The sequence below is a fragment of the Frieseomelitta varia genome, unplaced genomic scaffold (assembly GCF_011392965.1).
Source record: "Frieseomelitta varia isolate USP_RPSP 00005682 unplaced genomic scaffold, Fvar_1.2 scaffold_886, whole genome shotgun sequence".
NCBI lineage: Eukaryota > Metazoa > Arthropoda > Insecta > Hymenoptera > Apidae > Frieseomelitta > Frieseomelitta varia.
In genome coordinates this window covers 474041-493452 of record NW_025110685.1, presented here as the reverse complement: position 1 = coordinate 493452, position 19412 = coordinate 474041, and the positions used below count along the sequence as shown (strand labels likewise).

The following is a 19412-nucleotide window of genomic DNA, read 5'->3' as shown; positions in this document are numbered from 1 at the left end:
ACCTTAACAGACTCGAATCAAATGTCCATCACAGATCGTGTTCGTTTCTCGTACAATATAGTTTGCACAATACATTTAATAATACAGCATATGCTTATTAATACGCGTATGTTTATTATAAATAACAACTGTCCGATTTATCTTTTTCCTTTCATTTTAATCAAGCCAATGACACGTCCGTTTATTTCGTAGCTAATTAAATCTTTACACGTGTGTGAAATAGCATTAACGAATAACTGAACACTGCTATTACAAAACAACAAAATAACAATTATATAATTTTGTTACAAACTGACAGTAAATAGCTTGTCAAGAAGCTGTAAAATACAACGCGAGACAACAGTACAACCTACGAAACAGAAAACCAGCGTTTCAGAAAGCTTCGTGTTCACGTCGAATCAATACTCGACTTACAAGCAGTTATCAATAAATTAGTCGCGAAACTCGGAGAGCTATCGCTACCGTAACGTTATCACCAATCCGGATTTCCACATCCATTAATCTGAAAAGATTTCACTTGATTTCGCTCTAACTTAGCCATAGTGATGGCTGGAAATTTCACGCGAAATCTTCGCGTGTAATCGAGAAACGAAAATTCGTGTTTATTTCGCGACAACGGATTTCACCAGCATTTTTCGAATCCTTCGATTTTCACGTCGAGAGTAAATCACTTGTTACGACCCGATAGCGTGTACGAACGATTTCTCTTTTCTCTACAAACTTCCTAATTCGTAGATTGCCTTCGTTTTACGAGACGTATCGTATCAGCCGCGATTTGCATACGATCCGACGTTAATGCGATGGGAATGCAGCGCGTTGATGAAGCAGCTTGTTAACTTCGGCGATGCTAATTCCACTCGATTAGACTAGGTCACGATTATCGTATAAGCGCAATTCCGTGCGGTTCGATTTGATGCAAGTGGTACGAGACGATCAAAAATCAGACCTAGCTAACCCACCCCTCCGCGTTTGCGTTCACATTTATATCCCCTAACTAAATCACTGTCAACTGCTACCGCTCAAAGATTAAATTAATTGTTTAAATCAATTCGTAACAAACAGTTTGCCGACTCGTCAATCAAGGGAAAGGCAAACATCAGATCAGCCGATTCTCGAAGGTGAATAATAGAAACTCGGCCGGTTAGATTCGAATTTGGAGCAAAACGCAAGCAAAGATGCAGATACCGGGCTACTCTCGGTCTCGCCACGTCACGAAACGCGGTATTACGCGATTCGAGGCACGCTCTCGAGATCCCGAGACTCGGTGAAACGCGGGCATCGTTTTCGAGCTAATTGACCCCCTGCCTGGTTTTAAGGCACGCGAGCTGCCGCACCACTCACGTTACGTTACCACCACAGCACGCGAGTTCCTCGCTGATACAAAACCGCGTTTCTCGGCGGGAATGGATTCGCGCGAGCCAGCCGGGACAGCGCGTTCACCTCTTCGTCGCGTATAGAACTCGTTCCTCGAATCGATAAAGAGTCTACGCGGCCGGTTCGCAGAAACGGGAGAATTACTAACGTTCAACGTTCAACATTCCACACTGCATGTCTGTGTGTGTGTGTGTGTGTGTGTGTGTGCACTTGGGAAAATTTATTGCCACGTCGCGACACGATAACTGAAACCATCTGAAACCGTTTGCTTATCCGACGAGCATCTGCGCGATGTATTCGCTCGTCGATCGATTCCAAGTATTATCTCTTTTTTTGATTGGTCGACGAAGCAACGTTTATCCAGAGAACCGCGGGAATACTTTCGCTGAAATTCATCGAGATGGATGGTGAAATTACGCCAGGTTAAGGGGGTGAGTTTCTTTCTCTATAGAAAGAGATTAATTGCAGAGTGAATATTTTAACGTCTTGCGTTTCGACTACGGTAGAATGCTTAATGCCAGACCGCTGTCCAACGAAAATGACCCGTTTCTGTTTCTTTGTTTTTTGCAATTACTGAAAACGTGCATGAGCTCTGGGCGCAACGTCGACTTTATCGTGAGTTTCGATCGCGATTTAAAATCGTGATCATGCTCGCTTGCCTCTGTCGTGCCGCTTTAATTGTCACCGTTTCATTTTAATTAAAATCGTGACGTGTAAGAGAAAATTTTTAGTAATTTTAAAATCGTAAACGCGGTGCGTTAAAGAATTTCAGAAAAGTTTAAGGTTGATCGAAAGTCTGCTAAGTGGCTCGACACTCGCAGGTCTTGCCTACGGAATTGCTGATAAATAATCGTAGGTTGGGAAAGAGGCGACGGTGGGCAAGGATGAAAAGCGTGCAAGGGTTCGCATGTCACGTTACCCTTAGTTAAGTATCGAAATAGGACGTGACACAGTGAGTGGAAGTCAGGCAACGTCATTACCATTGCATTATTCAACGGCAGTCGGTGCGAAAACTTTTTGACATCGATCCAACCGGTGTGTTTGCTCGTAATGACCGTAAATGAAAACGTGAAAACAGAAAACCGATTAGACGATTAAGTGAGGATGAGAGAGAGAGAAAGAGAGAGAACTTGCGTCGAAAATTCGCATTTTCCACTTACGGAACGACTTGTCCTGGTTTTTGTTTCAGGCTTGAATTTCTCGAAAGACTGCCCGAGGGAGCCAAGAATACCGATGTACATGGTGATCGGCGGTACGTTTGGAAGCATGCTCATGGCGTTGCTTATCTACTCGCAGATACGCTCAAGGAGACCAGAAATGATCTCCGTTCCCTCGACCAGACCTCAAATCTCTTTCAGAAAATTGATCATCATCGTCTTATCGTGCTTCCTGTTGGGATGGTTCGTGATGGGTAAGTCGGTAGAAAACTCGAAAATTTGAGGATCTACGTGCATACACACGGCGGAGAAACACCAAGGTTCTTTATAGACGGTACTGGTATAACATTTATCTCGCGAGAGAGTTTATTTCTCGCGGGGGGGATCGATCACGTGACTGTGTTTAATCGTTCCCGTGTTTTATCGCGAGTGCCGAGTAGCGTGCTTCGAATCTCCAATTTCCACTGTGCTCTAGTTATAACGCACGTATGAACAATTTTGTTAATTCCTATGTTCATTGGGTTTGCATTTCGATGAATTTTTCCTTCCTTTCTTTTTTTTTATTATTATTAAGAAACAAATAGAAGCAGCAGCAAGTGATAAATTGAAGGAGTAAGAAATTTCGACTTATTTTCGTACGACGAGGGAAATCGTCGATTGGTAGAAAAAGGCTCGAATGTCGAAAAATTCGATTCTTGCGGATATTACGCGAACATCGCGTCGCACCGTGTTTTTTAAACTGCGCGAAACGATGCAGCGAGCAGAAACGATCGATTCGCGTCCGGACGTCGATGGTAAAACTGGCACCGATGCCAACCTAATTTTCGCCTAGTTACAAAAACCACTCGCCGCACGCCGTACGTTTGCAAACGTAATTATATATCCGTTTAAAAAAGTAACAAGCCTTTAGCTTTGAACGTGCTCGCTCGTATTCGCGACCAAGTAGAGTTGCTTCGGGTATGACACAATCTCGCTCGTTACCGCACAAACGGTAGTAAACTCTTTGACGTTGGGAAAATATTCGCCGCGGACGAAACTGAAACTGCCCGTTTAATTTTACAAAAATTATGTGCCCGACACGAGGCAGACGTCAACGATCCATCTGTCGACACGATCCTGTTACAAATTTTCATACCACCGATCCTCCTACTCGATCTTTCCTCTGTTTCCAGGAAATTATTGGATACTTCACATCATGTGGCCACCGTACACGTTCTTACTGCACACTCCGAACGACTACTGTCACAAGAATCTCTATCTGTTCTCGTTGGTACATCTGGTCGCGATATACGTCACTTTTGGGATCACGCTGCTCGTGATAACCGTGCTGGCGTCCTTCAGAATCCTGGCGTGTCCGCTACCAGAAAGGTAAGCCATGGTCAATCGCGTGAAACCGCCGATCACGATCGAACCACAACAACGCACAAATTTCTCGCCAGCAACGAGATCGGATCCGCGACGTGTCGTTGAACCGAACCGTCGAATCATCAAACTGTAGAATTTAGTTCGTGGGATTTTGCTGCTCGCTGACGCGATATATCACCGTGTTCTACATTTTCCGCTGTGGATTTCCGTGCACAATCGCGCGCACGAAACGCATTTCACCGTGCAAAATCGACGCATCGAAACCGCAAGCTAACCTCGCTGCAGTGTATGTCTCGTTGCAGTTGCAAAAGAAGAATTCGCGACGAAGAAAAGAAAGAGAGTCTGTTCGAAAAGGTTAACACGATAGATTGGAAGTAGAAGGTATCTGGTCGCCCCCACTATTTTCCGTGGAATCCGGTTGATAAAATGCTTTCAACAAAACGAAGAGGTTATAAAGCTTCGCTACTTTACCAATATTGATACTCCAGTACTCTCTTTGTTATATAGAAAGCGTGGCTGTTTCTCGCAGCCGCGGCCCACTGAAATGCATAATCGAATTAAGCGTAAACAGAGGCCGATATCGCGCCGTGCCTATCCTATTTACGTCCGGGGTTAACCGAAAATTCGATGGAAATTAATCGAAAACCAGAACGCGATACCTGCGATCCACGCGATCGCCACCCCCTATCCTTTCCTCGTCGCGTTGCAACGGGCCTCGCAAGCCAAACTTTCGACAGCACCCTCTCCCCCCCTCGCTCCAACAGTCTAGATCGTTACATTCTGCCTAGCAAGACGTCGAACTTCTTTGCCCCCCCCCCCCCCCCCCCCCCCCTCCTCCTCCCCGTGGTACAACGTATTCTAGGGTATTGGGTCAGCGACGGTAGAATCGGGCGCGCGGGCATTCCGCATGCGACGCGAGCGAAAGCCAAATATTCTATACCCGGAAAGCAATCAGCCGCTGTACGTACACGTACACGTACATCTATACACGCTAACTGGATGTACGTGCAAAATAGTAGGTCAACGAATTTGGTCGCGTGTCGGCGCGGCAGCGCTCATAAATACTCGGCCGAGGAGGCCAGAAGGGAAATCAGAAGCGAGCGAGCGAGCGAGTCGGGGTATCGTTGCAAACGCGTCGATGAACCGACGCTTCGTTTCCCGCTTCCTTTGGTCGCGTGCCGCGGAAAAAACTGCCCGCGATTTTTTTTCTCTCTCTCCTTTTTTTTTCCTTTTTCGTATCGCTCTTCTTCTCGTTTCCTTCTGTCTTCGTGTTAAACGCGGTCTCGCGTGACGAGAGATCGAATCGGCGAAAGAATTGCGCGACACGCACGCTGAGCATTGCGCGCCGGCTGACCGGGTCGCCGCTTTTTCTCACCGATCGATCTCAACGCCGCGCGGCAATACGTTTCGAAAAGCGTTACGCTTCGGTTTTTCAGTTTGGACACCGTGGCAGGAGGTGAGGAGGAGAATTCACGAATGATTCATTGGCTACAGTAGAACTCCATTTGTTCGAGTCCATCTGGTCGTCGATGGTCGGTTGTTCGAAAAGACGTAGAGTTATTTCGTTATTTCGTTGGATCGTCATTTCCTTTCCCTCGGTTGCGGTTGCAATTTTGTTGTTGGAAATTTTAACACACTAAAGTACAAATTTCTACGATTTTTCCGAAGGGAGACAAGCGTTCGAGAAATGTAGTTTCATTTGCGATACGTTGTACTACTAGGACAGATAATACTCGCCGAAGCATGAAAAAAAGTCTTAATAACTTATAACTTTGAAACTATTAATTTTTCGATCCATGTTTCTTGAGACTTTTTTTTCATGTTTCGTAGAAATTATGAATCTTTAGTATATGACTATTAATTTCAACGTCTTCTTCGGAACTTATTGTTAGTCAAGAATGAAAATAACGGAACAACGATACCCGGAGCTACGATACAGTAGACTTCTGTAGAGTAAAAATCGGAAAAGCGTCGTTCGATCGAGTGATCCATCTTGTAGATATCAAATAATATTCCACGAGAGGTGGACGTCGCGTGATCTACGGCACATTTACGATATTAACCTATCGCAATAAAAGAGTCCATCCAACGAGGACAGTGTCTTGGGAATGGTACGAGTTCGAATATCTTCCAATCCACTTTAAGTGTTCGCGGTGTTTCCGTAGGTCTGTAAAAATAGTATCTTGCTAAAATAGTATCATCTCTCGTATCATTATCTCGGCGCTGAGCTAAATCGAATGCCTCGCGACTCATGTCGGCTCGTATCTTGACCTCTTTTCTTTCAGATACAGATAACCACAACGGTTCATTCACGTAAAGGAAGTGATACCAGAGAAACGGCGGATGGAAGTTGGGATTGGCCAGAGCGTTGTCCAGGGGCGCGTTTTGAAGTCTGTCGTGAAACGAGACGACGAGCATCGCGACAGCGTCTCCAACGATAAAGTTATCCCCGCCGAGTCGGCACCAATCTCGGCTCGTAATTTCGGACCCTCGAGCTGCAACAACGGGAAGGGGGTACATTTCCAGTTGAACGCGAACCGCGACGTTGAAGCATCGGGAGCAGACAACGGGAACGGACAATTTGTGACTTAACAAACTCCGCGAGAATTGAAATTCATTGTTGAGGATTGTTGAAAGCACGACGTACGGATCGTGTCGGACCGGACACCGAATCTGGGAGAATGTTATCAAATCACCAGAGGGGAAAAAAAGACACATACACACACACACACGCGCGCGCGCGCGCGGGAGAGAAAGAGAGACAGAGAGAGAGAAAAATGTGCTCTGCCCAGCGACTATATTACCTGTTGACCTGCTCTAAACAGAAGCATCGGACAAAGGAAAATTGATTTCGGGAAAATTGAAAATTCCCACGCCAAGATGAAGCGTTCGCGGAACAGGGAGAATAATCGGGATGCCAGTTGCTGTGGGCAGTGAAACTTGAAGTTTCGAGGAATCCGTTTACGAGGAGTTTATCACACGGGATTTCATATCCGATACCCGGATACCTGGCCCGCTTTGTAGGATAGGAAGAAACCAAGGCGAAAATACCTGAAAATAGAAAATAATAAATAGAAAATCGTGGAATGGGAAGAAACGGCTGGATCAATTTCGAGTGAACCAACGAACGAACAGCAAATAACATTGGATCTTTGTTATCACAAAAGCTGCCTCGACTTAACGCTGGATTCTAATCGAATTCAACGACGCAGCGGTTCCTCCGTGAACCGCGTTTCTGAAAGAGAACCATGGAAGAGAAGTCACACGCAATGCGAAAAGAAGTCAGCAAAGACAATTCCCTGCCTAGACTGTCCCTGCCTATATCTCGACGACGACGAGGAAAATTCGGATCATCGAAGAGGACCTTGCATCTTTCACGGTGGATTTCAGCAGAAATTCTTTCGTCAGAGAATCATCGACCAACACTTTACGATCATTCACTGATTGCCGATATTTGGTGATATTTACCAAAGAAATCGAAGGTAAGCGACATGCTTTTGTTGTTTCTCCTACTTTCTTTTTCTTTTTTTTTTAATATTTTTCGACGATCTCGATGAAGTTCTTGGAATCAAATAGACGTCAATTTTGTCGATCAATGCTAATTACATCAACTAACAATTGCAAAGTGTTGGGTGTACTTTTTGCCGACATTTTTGTCCAAATCCGTTTGACGAGCTTTCTCCATAATATATTGACTGGCTAACGCGTTTTATTGTCACGTGAAAATCTGTAGAAAGGAAATTCGTTGTACATACTACTTTTGATAAGTGTTTCTACCGGCGGTTATGGGATTCCAATTCATTCTGCATGACGTACCGCGCAGCTCAACCCTGAAATTCATTTAACTGTTAACTGGTTTATTACGCTAACCGATGTTTCTCTTTTATACTTTTATTCGTTTTCCATATTTGTTTTTTCTATTTTTTTTTTTTTTTTGTTTTTTTTTTTATTCGTTTAATCGTAATCGTTTGTTTTAACTAGTGTTTCCCTCTGTGTACATTTCGCGTTCCACGTTGAAAAAAAACGCATATACGCGTTCTGTTGCAAGAACTTCTCATGGATTTTCGTTCTCGCGCGCAACACGAGAGTCTGCAGTTAACAGTTAAATTCTAATTGCCACGATATGAAAAAGGTCGCCAGAGTCGCAACGACAAAGCAACAAAAATCATCGTGTTTGATGTTTCGTCGATTTATGTCCGTCATTCTCACAGCTCGAGTCGACGAAAATCGTCGTGTCGTCGCAGTGTCGAACAATGTAATAGAAAAAAGAAAAAAGAAAGAAAAAAAAGAAGAAAAAATGATGTATCCCGTTTGTGTCTGTTGTTAACCATCGCCAAGACTCGAGTATATCGCTACAACCTGACACAATGATAAAGCCTAACAAAAGGTACGTTGTCTGTAAAACTATTTTAAGGATGATGTATCGTTCGCTGTAGTGTCGTTCCTTTCCGCGAGGTAACGCGTGAGGCATTCGTTGAGAATGTCCTCTGTAAAGTCTAATGCTCGTGTGTCTAATGCGCATCGATGATTGCCGACTATAACCATGAAAAGCAAGCAAAAGAAACAAAGAAGTTCTCTCGCTCGAGAGGGGACGGAATGAATAAGTGTCAATTAAATAAACGCATCAGAAACTTCATTCTATCGCTGTGGAATGCTAACGGTCGATGACACTTTGATGTACACACACACAAAGACACACACACACATGTATATGATATATATTCTGTATATGTACATATATATGCCTATACACGTACGCTCTTACGGTATTAAATAGTCGTTATTAAAGAATCGACCAAAATAAGACAAAATAAGGGAAAGTGCTCGGACAGATATTTCAAAAGTACGTGAGAGTCATCTAGACCAGAGTAGAACGTAGAACAAGGCTCATTTCCAGTTAAACACATGTATGTACGACGTCCATGATTGCTCGATGATTCGAAAAACGGGTCCATACTTATAATCGTCCGTGCGAATAAATGTTACTAATCTGTAATCGTGTAAACTACTACTACTACGTCGATGTAAAAGACGCATAGTAACAAACAAACAAAACAAACAAAAAAAAAAACAAAAATGTGTGTGAACCGTCTTTCTTAGGGAGCTAAGTACATTCGTCAATCTCGCGGTCGCGATCGTTCTTTTGAAAGTCCTCGGTCGATAATGGCGGGTGAATCGTTTCGAAAGCTACATAGTACAACATAGTAATTTCGAGTCGATCGAACTATACGAGAGAAGAAGTACGCGAACAATGGGACAATATTTATTTGCTCTATCGAGCTGATATACGTGCGTGTATGTTTGTCAGTGCGACTGCGCTGACGAGTTTATGACACTTCGTTGGGAACACAAGACCATCTATTAAATTGCTGAACGCCGGGGGATAGAATCGGTTGCCCGATTTTCGCGAAACCCGTGCCTGGCGAGCTGAAATCATCCGGAAATTTCATTTCCGAGCTGTCAAACCCGTACGTGTCCCGTGATCCGTGCTTTATTAGATGCAAAATTCTTCGTCTTCGGCAATTTGACTCTCGTCGGGGAAACGCTCTTAAACGAATTAAACAATCGAAGGAAATTCTATCATCTCGACCTAATCTGAAGCCGTTTGTAAAATTTCGAGGAGGGACGCGCGCGTGTTGGCCGCCTAAAAGGGGCCAGGCACGAATCTGGTCCATGTGCACAACGAAGTATAAAAAGGAACAAGGTACAGACCGGCCACAGAGAATTTCGCAGTAACTCGCACGCATCGTGCGCGTGATAGAATCCAATTTGGGGACGACGTAGAATTAGAGGAACGCGAAGTGAAAAAAAGGGACCTGACTATACAGTTACGTTTGAAATTTGTCGCGTGATGCTTTCGAGGGATTTTCTAATGACAAATTCGGGTTGAATTCGCTCGATACGACGTTCCGCAGATGTCTCTGCGAATTAATAGAATTTACCGAGAAACAAGAACGCTCAATCTCCGTCTTCGCCGCTTGCTCGAGAGACAAATGTGCACCTATCTATCTATCTTCGATCATTTCGTTCGCTTAAAATTCACCAAACTCACTGTCGTGTCATGGGAAAAAAAAATCACAGACGTGAGCGCGTTCGTTCGTCATTCAATTATGCAGAGTCCACTATTCACGCGCTTGTCGATACAATCGTCGTTTACAATCATAACCAAAGAATCAACGAAACGTACTACTCTCAAACGATTAGCATGTGGTTAAATTAATTAGTCGAATAGTGACGAAATCTATCGAGTGTCTATCGTACGAGTTTTCATTGTCGCCATTCACGGCCGTGCGAGGTGAGTGTGAACGAATGAATGGGTCGCGACGCATGCTAAAATTTTCGCGATAAACACCGTCGGGCAGATCGTGAAAACGTGAATCAATATTTGTCTCCTCTCTTTTCATTCTTTTCTGGAAAAAAAGAAGGAGAGAAAAAAGAAAGGACCAATTTGATTTTTGAACTCGCGAGATAATAGTAGAATCGGGACAAACGGTCAGAACGACGCACAATGCGACGGGGATTTTAATCGGAGCCCGGAAACTCGCTATCTCGATAGCCACGTGGAATCGACAGGCGCAAATAAACTCACCCCCTCCCCCCTCCCCCGGTTTCGATATCCTTTCGGGAGGGGTGAAATATTCGCGGGAATATTTTTCGCAGACGCGAGAGAAACCAGATATATGTCGGATGTTGGCGTGTCGGAGTGCCCTGAAATTTCAATTAAAATGTTGCGCGATGACAAATATCAAATTAACCAAATAAATGAGTTCGCGATTTGATTTGACGTTTTCACGAATCCCGATACCCCGTAAAGTGGATGTAATATAGGTTTGTATACACGCATATATACATGTATATAATCGCGTACAGAGATAGATATATACATGAGTATATATATATATATATATATATATATATATATATATATATATGTATATATCTCTGTCGCGCAAGTCGCGAAAGGGAAATCCCTTGTGTTACTCTCGACGTACGACGAGAATCCGTGGATCCTCTTTCGCGATTTCTTCTGATCCGTAACACGTAAGGATTAACGATTGTGTTGATACATCTAATATTAAACGTGTCGTTGGATTTACATAGAATAGAGAGCTTATTTATTTTTATACTGGATGGTTTGATAGGATCCGAGACATTTAATTGAACAATATCGCAAACGAAGCGATGATATACGCTATTTATTATTACAGCGAGGTTTCTTCGTTTATCCAGAATTACGCGCGACACGCGTCCGTTGTTTTCGCCCGTTGATTGACAAACCCTCATACTGATTGAATTAAATGTCATACGTGTACGTATAATAACACATAAACGTATAATAAACATATCTCGTAATTATGTGACAAATTTAACGTTTTTTCAGTGAGAAGATTCTAGAAGTGCGCGCGAAGTGCGTTTAGCCGTGTCGTATGCTATTTAAGTAGTAGATTAGAATTATTTGCACGCGCTAACGTCGCGAATGTGGTCCAGGCTTTAACGTAGAGTTCACAACGTCGTTAACACCGCCCGAGTGTTTCCCTATCTGGTGTCGGAAATAGCGATGGAAACCGTCCAAACGCAATCCGACCAATCAAACTCTTTATTTTTCGATCTCGATCCCCCAGTATCGTTACAACCTCTGGTTTTATACCAGCCCCGTATATCGTACAGTCGCCCTATCCTTTCAGAAACCAATTTCCCGTGCTCCGTCGTCAACGTATTATTACGTTTTTCGTCCAAGAAGCGGTACAAAAGTTGCCAGCGCTATTTACGAGACCGTCGATTACATTTTTCTACACCGTTCGCGCTACTCGCGTCGTTTCGATATAAATATACCTCATTTAATCGTCTCTATGCGTAGAGAAGTCCAGTTAGGGATACATTCTCGCATCGCACGCGAAGTTGACATCGAAAACATTACCTCTGACGGCGAAGCGCCGGCTCATATTACACGCATATTCTTATTCGATCATTCGTTTCGACGCGGCTGTTAATAATAATTGGGCCGTCCGACTCAGCACGAAATAATCGAAAATAGTCTTAGAAGAAACGTACAAGAACAAAGGCGGAAACCATGTATGCGAACGTCGATGAACAAGGTGCACGTTGCAGCGTGTACGCCAAAGTATTCCGCGATTATTAAATAGCGCCGTGCCTCTATTGATCTCCTATGGTTTACAGAGGACAACAAGGAGAAACGCTTCATCTTCCCTCCGCCTCCCCTCCATCCCTTTTCTGTTATCGATACGATCGCGATTAGAATAAAGACCGCCAAGTGCAACGAACGACTTCTTTCGGCTTATTATCGAATATCGAGAAACGAACGAAAAGTGAATTCCTAACGAATAAATAAATAAAGTCTCATCCCCGTCGCGAGAATCAGCTATCTTGTAGTCTCGTCGAGTTCCAAATAGTTCCAAATAGCCTTGAACATTCCTTCGCGAGACCATTCGAACGAGCATCTCTCTGTCTCTCTCTCTCTCTTTCTTTCGTTGACATGGCCACTTGACACCCTCTCGTTTACCCGAGAAATTAGCGTGATTCGTAGAAACGTGCAACGTCCACGCATCGATTCTGCGTCCATCTCGTCTGCGGGGCAGCTCGTCTCGTCCAACAGCCAAAGGAAACGAAGTTGTCTTGAAAAAGCTCGGAAACCATCACGGAGCAGCGTGCTCGGTGACCCGAAGGAGAGTTTTGATTTCGGCTGAACGAACCTGAAGATACACAACTCGGTACACTACTCTGCATTGGGGAACGAGACGTCGCCACGTGTCGCAGACTCGTCGCATCCTCATCCACGACGAAGACTTTTCCAAGGGTCCAATCATTACTTTCGAATTACCATCGATCGCGTCACGCGGTGACACTTTTCCTCCGCCTGACGCGAGCACTGTTCGCTTCCGAAAGCCCACGCTCAAGCCACGCAACAAGCTGCAAAAAAAAAAAAGAATCGTATCCACGCGTGCCTGGCAGCAGAAAATTGGCCAACGATCGGATATCGCCGATTTCGAACGTGAAATAGACCCCTGTGGAGGACTGTGAGAGAACTTCCGGAAAATAGGGGGAGGCATATTGAGAATTATATTTTTAGAAGCGCCACTCAAGTTTCGAGTGAACTTTTCACCGCGACCAATCGTAAATACTTGTAGTGTACACTCACTGTTAGAGCAACGTACTCTTCGAAACGGCGATACGCGCCTTCCGATCGCTAGAGAAATGTCCGTGCGTGATTCCGATGTTCTACCGATCTCCTCTGATTTTTCTCGCTGTCAGGCTCGAACAGTGGCAACGTTTGCAACGTTTACGCCCCGTTTCGAACGATAGATGCACTGCTCGATTACAATTCCCCGCGCGTGCTATGTATCTAATCGTTGTAACATGCTTCGACATCGACCACCTGACACGCGAGACGTGTATAACGATCTTTCGGAACGTGTTTCAGCTAGTTGTACATCTTTTACGACCGCGTGCTTGCACGGCTCACGTAAAAGGGGATGCACGTCGCGCTCTTTGTCAGCCTGTTTGTAACAGCTACATACTTGGCGCTGTGTATGCCTGTAAAGACAAATACGAGAGGCTACCGTCTCGTCGCCGGTGCGGCAAGGAAAAAGACGTCGCACGTCCGCGGCAAATAAATTTCGCCAGAATATTTAATAACGGTAGTGAATGTAACTTGCGCCGAGACAGAGGGCGGGGTTGGAGGGGTGAGCGTTTCGCCAATAAACGCGGCGGCGGCCATTTAAAATAAATTGGACGTCGTATTGCGACGTATTATCTGCACGTAGCAGGCGACGAGGCTGCGCCCGACACCGTACAATGCCGAAGCTTATCGCCCCGACGTGTTTCGTTAAATTAAATTACCCTCGGAACCGGTGAATTCCGCCTGTTTCTCTTCCATGGCCTACAACCTCTCTCTGCCACCAGCTTTCGCAGCTGCTCGCTAATCAAACACGTTTGCGATAGAATCTTTCGCGCGCATCCCCCAATTACGTGATACGGGCAATATTTCGCGATGATAAAATCCAAATAACAAAGGGGAGAAAATAGGTGGGGGGAGGGACAAACAAAGGGAAAGGTGAATGAGAGTGGAGGAGAGATCGAATGAAGAAGAATGCGGAAACACGTTCCGGTGTCCAGTCGAGGGGAAAATCGTGCGACCAAACAGTCGAGCAGTGCATGTATATCGTTAAATTCGCGAGTAAAACATACGCGTGCACGTAACCTCTGTCTCTGTCTGTCTGTCTGTCTGTCTGTCTGTCTGTCTGTCGCTGTAGAATCAAGAACGAATCGAGTATGTATAACGTAAGATAATCCTGTACACGTACACTCGCGATATATACCACTCCATTTGCGAGAAAAACAAATGTAAGCGATGTGGTAGACTCATATTGTGACCCATTTATAACGTAACCGCCGAGTACTGGGAATAAAAAAGTGTCTACGTGGTACACGTGGTGTCTGCATTCTAACCACTGCTACCACCCCGTCCATTAATGTAAAACCACCCGTCCATTTTCGTTCCCCCGTTACGTCCCCCTTCTTCCTTGTCACTTCTCCATGCAATATATTCCTACCGTTCCATTATTACCATTGAAGACTATTGTATCAAACGCAATAGAAACGAGAGATGAAGGAAATAAAGAATCATCGGAAGCTACGTCGATCTCTTTCGAGCGGAAAATATCTCATTCTCTGATGCTTCTCTAGTGGCTCACTGCGAAATTGAATTAAAGGGAGAATAAAAATGGTACGGAGGGAAATATTTCAGAGCTGCTCGATGAGGCGGGAGGAAAAGAAACAAAATTTGCGTGGATCCGTGAACGGGCTGGTGACCAGAGAAATGCAATTTCTCCATATCATCGCGACTTGCTAATGAATTTAAGATTCGATTAAAAAGGTAAAGGGAGTAGCTGTGATTGCTTGACTCACGGAAGAATTGATCCAACGACGATCAAAACGATGCACGATTCAGAATAGTGCAAAGTTGAATTAGTGTAATTACGCTGCTGATTGATTTAAACGCGTTACCATCGATCTTCCCACACGAAGCAGTCAGATCGTTTTGTTATTCGCTCACATTTCTTGCGGTTTGGTCAATTTGCTGTTGGAAAATTGTAGAAATCGCTAGATTCGCTCTACCCTTTCCCTCCTTTAATCCGATCACGTCTAACGAACACGGCTGTGCACAGAGAAGGGAACTAAAACGGAACTAAAAGTAGCAGCGTCTTTTTTGTTCGAGAAATCAGCGTACTGCACAGTTGTCCCGCGCAAATACGGAATTCAATCTAAATGTAAATATATCGGGCCGTATTCCAGAAGGACGTGTACCACCGCAAAGAGTAAAAATATGAAAACACGCGAGAGGATGAACTTTGTGTGTCCATTTCCGAAAATTCCCGTGACTTCTTGGTAACTATTCTCGATAACCCAGAGAATCAAACAATCCAGAATCAAACAATTTCCAAAAAAATGTGATCAACGGAATTGCTCTTTATCGAGAGAACAGTCGTCGGCAAAAAAAGAAAATATCAAGTCACGTTAAAAGTTTTGTTATTTTTAATCAACAGTTTTGACCTCGATCGACCATTCTCACGATGTAGGCCAATGGTCTTCGTTTTCCTAGGCTCTTCCACGAAAATGGAAGAACATGGTTGATGGTCGCAAATTCTTCGATAGATTGCTCGCGTAAGGTGCTTAAGTTCCATCGGCGAAAGATCGCCGCAGCGTTTCACCGTGGCGCGTAAGAGGATTACCAACGTGGATGTCGATAGCTCGCAGAAAATGGACCAATGGAAATCTGCCCTCTTGTGACAACATCAACGCCTTTTCGTCGTGAATAAAACGATACCGCCTCGACACGATATAAATAAAAGTCATTTTATTTCCCCTCCGAGAAATTTGTCCGTCATTTACGATCGCCTATTAACACGCCGTCGCATTTCTGCGCAATTCCCGCGCGACGCGTTCTCGGTTTGCTCTCTGATTTCCTGACCCGTATTCCCGCCCCATACAGTTTTACCTTGCAATTTGAATTTTTATTCGTCCGGATTGCGGCCGAAATCACTGCGTTTTCCAGTTGTCCCCGAGGGCTGCACGAACCGCTACGAAAATTGAGGCTGCATCGTCGAGTACGTATGTATGTAGGCGTACACACACGCGTGCAAACGCAATCTCTAAAAATTCTGGCGACTTAATCACTGCATTTATCGCGTGACCGATTTCTGTACTCTCGGACGGAGTGGTATTAGATCAGAGCGTTTGAATATCCAGTTAACTAAGAGAAAAAGGATTCGTGCGAATTTTTCCCTGCTGGAGGTAACCGACAGGAGTCTACTATCGAAGACTAGAATGTCTGGCCAGGCCCAGTTTCTTTGGACTCGTGTTTCCCTTTCGAGTAACTCGAGTGGCTGCACTTCGGGGTTGACATTTGACGATTTTATTCGAACCGTTCGCGCGCGCGCGCGCACACACACACACGTGCATAATACACGGCAATTCTACTCGTGTCACGTGACACATAACCTACCAAAAAAAAAAAAAAGGATCACGACAAAGGAGCCGGTCAGAAGAATGCCCTGAAAGAGGTGGCATTAATTCCCTACGTACGCGTACATATATGCGTACATATATGCGTGCACGCGTAAATGCCCGCGTTCGTCCCGACAGCCGTTTAATTGTGCCTAAAGCTGTTGCGGTTGGCCAATTAAAATTGTGGGAACGGCCCGGCCCGGTGATGTAATTTTGATGCGCAATTGTTGTTTATTCCACCATTGTACATCGTGGAAATAGTACAATGATCTATAAATTTATCGATATTACAACAGTTTATCTCGCAAATTGCATCTCTCTGCAACGCTGTTGTACGGTTCCCTAACTGAGGTAATCTATGAAATTTCCACCGTTAAAAACCAGAATTCAATTGGCTAGAACGTGGGATTTCGCTTGATGCAGGGAAGTAAGTTTTATTATTTGAGCAATTCGTTTTACAAATATTTTCACAGTACTTTTATATTCCCACGTGTGCATTGCTGTCTCTCTCTCTCTCTCTCTCTCTCTCTCTCTCTCTCTCTCTCTCTATCCACAGCTACAACGCGCGAGAGAAGGACTGCATCGATCATAAAGGCTCGAATATTCATCGGGATTTGTGCGCCGCCCGTAGGAGTTTCATGTTCTAAAGTAATTCGCGCTCGCTTTGCGTATTGCGGTCGTTTGTTTTCACAAGTACGACGCATCGGTCGGGCGCCAGTCGCAAGGGCGAAACGATGGAGCCTCAACGTCCTTTGGATCGGGCGAATTCTACTCGATGGGACAGATTATGGAAATTTATTCCGCGCTGTTTCGAACGGGGTCAAGGTTGATAAAACTCGTGCTCCGTTTTAAATGATTGAAGCACAGAGAATTGTTCGAACCTTGTCGAATCTTCCCATTCGTTTAACCTCCGGGAGTAATGCCGTTGTATTATGAAGTGAATGCATTACGAACCCGAAACTTTTTGTCTAGTTAGCGAAACGAGACTAGACTCCGAGATTCCTGAGATCCGAAAGAAAGTTTCCCGAGCAGAGGAGGATTTCACAGGAATTTGTAGACTCCTATTTACGATGAAATAGAACGCTGATAGCTGGTTAAAAGTCAAGTTTCGCGTGTTGTACGTGTACAGGGCGTGCGGATCATCGGAAATTACAACTCTGAGTAACTTTTGCTTCCCGAGTAACTTCTGGCAACAATGATAGCAACTTCCACGTCCTTGGGCATGTTCAGTTAACGCGCGATCCCGTTCCCGATGATCGTTCAACCGCGTTTGAGTGAATTTCCACAAGTAAAATAATTCCAAAGGATCTCGCGGAGATCTCACAACGAATCGTCTCGACTCGAAACGAGGCTGAAGTTCAAACATTCTTCGACGTTTGTCGCGAGAGAATAATATAAATTTCATCGCGACAGAAGGAGGTACGCGCCATTCAGGGTGCACGCGCGAGAAATGTAATCAGAATCGAATGATTATCCATCTACGATGGATGGAAGTTGTAGCTGGCAGCCGGTCAGATCTTATCGCGAAATGTTAATATCCCGTTCAGCACGGTGAATACGTACGTTCGAGCTTGTGATTAAAGTGGGTAATGCAGCCCGGTGTCGCGTTACCCGCCATATTGGCTTGGACGCGACAACCGGTGCGCTCTCTCGACTCCTGTAGCTCTAGGCTGCGGATAAATCGGCATTGTACAGAAAGTTTTTCTATTACACGTCGCTCACTGGCCCATTAACTGGCTGTAATGGCTGCTTTACATCGGGTGGAAACTGCAACTGGGGTACATTGCAACCGAGTGAAATTGCTTCCTCTCGTTTAACGTATTGTGGCCTGCTTGTACCCGCGACAGCGAGATATACGCGAACTAAATTTAAAGGCTTAACACGGTCTGCACGCACTTTATTTGAACGCTTCGAATGCGCCGAGACAAAAATTACGGAAAAAGCAAAATTAGGAATTGCACCGATGTCGCGTCAGATTGGTGGCAATTTTTCATTTTCTCGCAAGCGCTGCGAACGTTTAAGGATATATTGTAATATTGGAAACGCAAACTCACTGCCGGTAAATTGAAAGTTTCTACGATTCTTTCTCTCTCAAGAAGTAACGTATAAAAACATCGACTACGCTACGTTTTACCTAGGAAACCAGAAAGAGAGAGAGAGAGAGAGAGAGAGAGAGAGAGAGAGAGAGAGAGAGAGAAAGAGAAAGAGCGGCGATAGAGTCATGAACTAAAATTAATTCGAGTTATCGTTGCAAATTGTTTCATCGGTTCTCCACCGGACGGAGGACGGAGAACCGGTCCGGATTGAATTTATCGTCAAATCTGGCATCTGCCGAAATGCACAACGTTCTAATTCAGTTACGAAATAACAGAGACGCGGAACAATCAGACGCGACGGGGAGGGTTAAACGGCGTTGTCAAAACGAATTAAACCTCTCAGATGGATCTACGTTGACGTGAACACATACACATTGGACACATACACCGGCGCTTTCATTCGAAACCTCGAGAACCCGAGCTTTCTGCAGATGGGGCGGCGCGATTGCATTTCCCCGATCCCGGCGTTTAACCTCTTCGATACGTCGATAGAGGAGGGGTGGCATTTGTGCTGTTTCAAAGAAACCTTCGATCGATCCTATTGTGAAAGGACACATTGTAAGGAAGGAACAGGTAAATGCCCCGCAGCCATCGACAACGCATGGATATTGCTGCCCCCTTGTCCCCACCCGAATTTCTCATTGTCCCCGTTGTCGATTAAACCTACTTGCTGATGAATCGACACGTCTTCAACAGAAACCAGCTCGAGTCGCGATCGATTGGTCCCCGTGTTTTAACTGACAGAGTGTTTGCCTAAAATGCGCTCGAACGCTTCCATTAGTTGGCCATTCACTGACGTATGTACATTCACGGTTGTTAGCGGCTAATTTGATCGAGACGCGGTCTTTTTCTTCTTTTTTTCTTTCTTCTATTTCTTTTTTTTTTTTTTTTTTTT

General features: G+C 44.7%; 1 protein-coding gene across 5 annotated transcripts in view; it reads left to right on the top strand.

The window, feature by feature from the left end:
• LOC122537116 overlaps window positions 1-19412 on the top strand; it is a 61773-nt gene that overhangs the window by 21502 nt on the left and 20859 nt on the right. For 3 of the 5 annotated variants that reach the window (XM_043670079.1, XM_043670077.1, XM_043670078.1), the window contains exons 6-8: window positions 2564-2785; window positions 3704-3899; window positions 6182-14341. In XM_043670079.1, coding sequence (XP_043526014.1) covers window positions 2564-2785; window positions 3704-3899; window positions 6182-6191 — 428 coding nt within the window. In that variant the 3' untranslated portion in view covers window positions 6192-14341. Of the gene's footprint in view, window positions 1-2563; window positions 2786-3703; window positions 3900-6181; window positions 14342-19412 lie in introns of those variants that run through there. The other 2 variants (XR_006308548.1, XR_006308549.1) reach the window with 1 other exon arrangement.